We start from the raw sequence: 5,364 nt of genomic DNA on the forward strand, positions 1-5,364 counted from the left end.
GGCTCCTGGTGCCCGGAGCATCTCTCCTACAGATGGGCGCTCAAGCTTTCTTGACTTATATGTACCTCTGCCAGGCACAGTGCCATGAGGGAGGGGCAGGCTGGGGCTCCTCTGATCTGATTATCCCCTGGGTACAGAGTGGAGCCACTTATGTAACTGGAGTTCTAAGTGTCCAGGGAGGTTACAGAGTGGGATTGTCTAACCTTAAATCAGGGATCTAATACAAAATTATCAGGAGAATCATCTGAACTTTTCAGACCAACTCTATGACAGGGTTCTGTCCAAGGAGAACCTGCAGAGCCAAGGAGGTTCTCAGTTTCCCCTGCCTCTCTGTCCCCCACGTCTATCCTTGCCCCACAATATCCTTAGATGATACTCTTCCTCTGGCATATGCTCTCCCCCATCCCAGTTTCATGGGCTTTTCTCACTTTGTCCATTTGTAGAGTGGATACAGTGAGATAAACCTATCCTTTTGGCTCTTTGGTAGAGTGCAGGGAGGGAGAGGTTGGGGCAAGGCCTGCAGGAACTTAGTTAAAAATCTCAAGAACACCTATAGGTGAAAAACCTCTAGGTACTGAGCCAGGGGCAGCTTTTATTTTAGTAGTTCCTATAGAGGAGCGAGAAGAAGCAAAGGGAAGATGAGGGAAAATGAGGAATAGACTCGAAGTCCCCTGTGAAGTCCTGGTTCCCACACACCCTGCCAGTGGCAGAGCTAATATGAGAGAGTCTGCCTTGTCTTTACTCTTTTCTACAATTTTCTCAGGCCACCAACACTCACAGGCCAGCAACCTCCAAATGCTTTTCCACGATGGTGTGTTCTAGTGGATGGAGTTGGTGTTATTTACTGATTGCTCTTAGGAAAGAACAGAAGTCTTGTTTTAACTTCAGTCTTACCTGCTCCCGGTGACTGAGACAGGTAGCATGGGGAGGTAAATCTTCTCATCTGACCCATTGTCTGACTTGCATATACCCTTAATATGTTGGATCATATACCTACATACAGAAGTCCGGTTCAAGGGGGAGTGAAGGAATGCTGGAGTAAGCTCCTAGAACTGCTCATATCTTTACCACATGCATGCCAGATCTCTGAATTACCTACCAAGTGTAAAAGCTGGTAATGCCTCTGGCTGCTGCTACGAGCACTCGAGTACCAATTAAGACACAGTAGAGGTCCCCTCCTGTGAACATGGAGCTGAGGTCCCCTCCTGTGAACATGGAGCTGAGGTCTCCTCCTGTGAGCCTGAAGCTGAGGTCCTCTCCTGTGAGCCTGGAGCTGAGGTCCCCTCCTGTGAGCCTGAGCTGTGGTCCCCTCCTGTGAACCTGAGCTGTGGTCCCTTCCTGTGAACCTGAGCTGTGGTCCCCTCCTGTGAACCTGAGCTGTGGTCCCCTCCTGTGACCCTGGAGCTGAGGTCCTCTCCTGTGAGCCTGAGCTGTGGTCTCCTCCTGTAAACCTGAGCTGTGGTCCCTTCCTGTGAACCTGAGCTGTGGTCTCTTCACATGAGCCTAAAGCTTTGGATCCCTACTGTGAGCCATGGTCCCACATTCCTCTGGTGGTAGCTTGATGATGGTGCAGCACAGTAGAGCAAGGAGGACTTCCTGATGTTGGGCAATAGTTTCAGTCTTCTCTGACCAAATTCCCCACAGCCCCTCCCCTGAGGTCCCAGATTGTACAAGGCAGAGGCTTTGCCTCTTATGCTGGGACCAGGGGAGGCCTCTGCTATTTGCGGATTCCGGTGTTGGGAGAACTTATTCTCCTGAATGGACCTCCCACATCCCCTGACACTCAGCTGTGGTCCTCAATCCACACATGGTCCTGGGTATCCAGGCCCTGATGTTGGACTTCTCCATTACCAGGCACCAAGGGGTTTCCCATTGTTTCTCTGTTGTTCTTCTATAGCCCCAGTGTGCCACCACCTATGCCCTAAGTGAACTCCTAGAGATGAACCACAGTCGGGGAAGCTAAAAAAGGAAACACAAAGTACTGTGATAGCTAAACTGATAGAATCCTCAAGCTGAAAATTTGTAACTATATCTTAGAATATAAAATTGAAATTCTATATGGCTACCATAATTTTTGAATATTGTTTACTGCCAAAACTGTACTACCGAGATTCAACAACAATAATGTGGAATTTGTCACTGTTCCTATAATGAGCTCACCATTTTCTCCCTTTCCAAATTCTTTGGCCTATACAAAGTCTGTGAATGTAATCAGGTTATTTCTTAAAGAAAACAATGCTAATAAAATATTGTTTAAAAAGTGTGGTAGACTTAGATGTTTGCACACGCATCTTTAATCTCTATATAACTGACTATTACTAGTCACAGTCTGTTACTTTCTGAGATCCTTGGCACCTGAGCATGGATATAGTCATCGGGTAGATGTCAATGGCAATGTTTTTCATATCTTCTGATTAACATGAAGCAAATTTTTATGCTTCCTCAAATATAACTCATTTTTTATTGATTGATTTTTGTGTGTGTGTATTTCATACAGAACATCCCAAATAATCTTATTCATCTTTATACCCGCATCCCAAATGGCACCCTCCCATAGCTTCCGCCTCTCCCCCACTGGCTCAAGCTCATCAAGGAGTCCAGGGGGGAGTCAGTCACCCCTCCCACCCAATCAGTCTACCTTAGCTGCATGTGGGGGAGGAGCTAAGGATGTATAAGCTGAGAATGCCCGGAGGCGCCTCTCTCGTCATTTTCCGTGGCTGCCGGGAAGTCAGTCACAGGATCTATATTTAAGTATGAACTTTCCAATGCAGCTGTAAACGGGGGGCACCCACTCCTCTGTAAATGAACTCCCACCCTATGCTCTACTTAAAAAAAAGAAAATGATAGGTGTTTGGGTAGATAGATGAGAGGGATCTGACTAGACCACAGTGGATGGACTTGCACTGGGGAATGTCTGGGGACACTGACTTGACACATTGGGCCTTAACACCCAGGACAGAGTATATGTGTCCCAGTCGGGAGGGCTATGGGACAGTGCTGGTGGGGATGGGGCTATAAAGACGATTCAGATTGTTTGAGATACTCTGTATGAAATACAACAAAATTTAATAAAAACAATTTTTTTTTTTTAAAGTGCGGTAAAGTAGAAAACAAATGCCACTAGGGGGCAGCAGTAACCTCCAGCACTGGTCCTGGAGAGAAGGTGAGGAACTGGCTAGTGATCTGGAAGCAAGAGGCTTACCATGGCTCAGAACAGGGACTGGGCAAGAGAAGAGGACACAGCAGAACTGCAGGCACTGACCTTGAGAGGCAGGAAGGTCAGCAAGAGTGATAACAGGAGTGTTAGAGACACTCTGATCCCAATCTCATCTGAGGATTAAGCTAAAGAGGGGTCAGTGAGGAGATAGGACAGCCAGGTCTGTAAACTGAGAAGGTCTAGGATCCCTTATCCTTCAATCTACCTGGCTGACCAGGGCATTATCCTTAGGAAAGAAGCAGAACTCTCATGAAAGAGCTGGAACACAAGCCTAGACCTAATGAGTCTTTTCCCTCTGCTCGCATCTTCCTGGATTTTAGGGCTAGTAAAATTAGGGTTTATTTAGATTTTAAGAAAAGATTGATAAACGTTTCAAAGGAAGGACTCACCATTCCAAGTTTTCAAAATAAATGCTATAGGAAAATGAAGATTGAAAGGGGCATCTTTTCCTTTATTCTGGACAAGGAAGAATGAAGGCACCATTTTTAATTTGTATTTCACCTCCAAGAACCACGCGGATAATGGGAGAGGAGTGCCCGATGTGACCCTGAACAGTTTTCACATGTAGCCGAAGCCTGTGGTGACAGATGCCTTTGTTCAATTCTATCGCCATTTCTAGGTTGTATCCAGATGTTTTAGTTCCTTGAAATATCAGAGACTCAGACTCAAACCATTTCCAAGAATATCTGGATCACCACTGAGAATGTTCAGGACCTAGTCACTTCACTAAGGAACTCAGAGAATGTGGGATGTGCGAAGGTGTGAATGGGAGAGCTCAAATGGCAGGAAAGGGTGCACACCTTCAGTTTGAGGTTTATGCTTAGGAGAAAAGAAGAGATAAGATAGTTTCCTGAGGAAACCACGCCCCGTGGAACTTCAGGCCTGGGATTAAGTCTTAGCCTTACTGAATGAGATCTTGTGTCCTGTCTGGCTGGTCCTGCTTGATGCCCTGCGGGAGAGAATCTGAGGGGCCAGGGATGTGGCCATTCTTCATTCTGTGCAGCTGTGTGCTCATGGCTTCTGTGAGTACAGGTCAGATGGTAAGCCCAGGCAGCTACTTAGTGAGCTGAGAGAGGGAAAGAGCAGCCCACTGAAGCATCAGAAGCCAAGAAGCTGTTCTCTGAGCCCCTTGAGACAATCACCCCTGGCATAGCCACTTGTCCAGTTCAAGGCTTCTTCTCATGAGTTTTCCTCTCTGGACTGAGCTCAGTTGGTTACATGTGGGCTTAATGGTCTCTGCCTACTTTCACCTTGACTTTTCTGTGTTTCAGACACCACAGCAACCCTGCTGGAGCAGAGGCCCAGGTGGGCTCTGGTACTCCGTGGGCAATCTAAGACCCTCAGCTGTAGTCTGAGGAATTCCCAGTACCCGTGGATGAGCTGGTACCAACAGGATCTTCAGCAGCAACTACAACTGCTGGCTTCTGTGCGGAGTCCTGGGGACAAAGAGACCATCTCCCTCTCTGGAGCGAATTACCTGGCCACAAGAGTCAGTGAAAATGAGCTGACGCTACAGGTGAACAATGTGACCCAAGGCAGAACCCTGTACTGCACCTGCAGTAAAGACACAGTGGTAAGCTCTGCTGGGGTATTTGAATAAAAACCACACACAGAGACTGCCCTGGTTTCCCATCCCTGCTCCCCTGCGAGCCCTCCCAAGCCTGCTTCCTTTCTACCCAGACGCCTCCCTCCTTGTCCTACCCACAAGTGGGTTCTCCCTGTTGACTTCTCAGTTTTTCTTCAGTCTGAATTGCACAGTGATTTAACCTCAGGTTCTGGAGCACTCAGAGTGCAGACTTCAGCTCTCTCCTTGTGAACTTTGAAGAAGTCTCTTATCCTCCTAAACTTCAGTTTCTGTTTCTGTAAAACGTAGACAGCAGATGCAGCCATCTCTGGAGGCTGCTGCCAAGGACTGAGCAGCTCAGAAATCTTTAGTATGATGCAGAGCGGCACAGAGAACAATCCCTTTCCATTGGCTCTTCTTTATATAATATGTGTGTGGGAAAAGCAGGTCCCATTTAAACTCAGTATCAGTTCCCAAAAGGAGGTTAGTTAAAACCTGGAGAAATTCTGAGAACTCAGATAAATATGGGAATTGTTGAACATCCATTTGTACCCCTGAAATAAACACCCACGTTTCACGATGC

At 47.1% G+C, this 5,364-nt stretch overlaps 1 gene segment (V, D, J or C); it reads left to right on the top strand.

Annotated features, from left to right (window-relative positions):
• Positions 1-1,186: 1,186 nt before the first annotated feature.
• Positions 1,187-4,983, top strand: LOC103724792. The segment is given in 4 exon segments: positions 1,187-1,234; positions 3,125-3,278; positions 4,489-4,790; positions 4,951-4,983. Coding segments are annotated over 4 exon segments (537 nt in total).
• Positions 4,984-5,364: the final 381 nt, after the last annotated feature.

The sequence above is a fragment of the Nannospalax galili genome, unplaced genomic scaffold, assembly GCF_000622305.1.
Source record: "Nannospalax galili isolate Female #2095 unplaced genomic scaffold, S.galili_v1.0 scaffold1049, whole genome shotgun sequence".
In the NCBI taxonomy this organism is placed as follows: Eukaryota; Metazoa; Chordata; class Mammalia; order Rodentia; family Spalacidae; genus Nannospalax; species Nannospalax galili.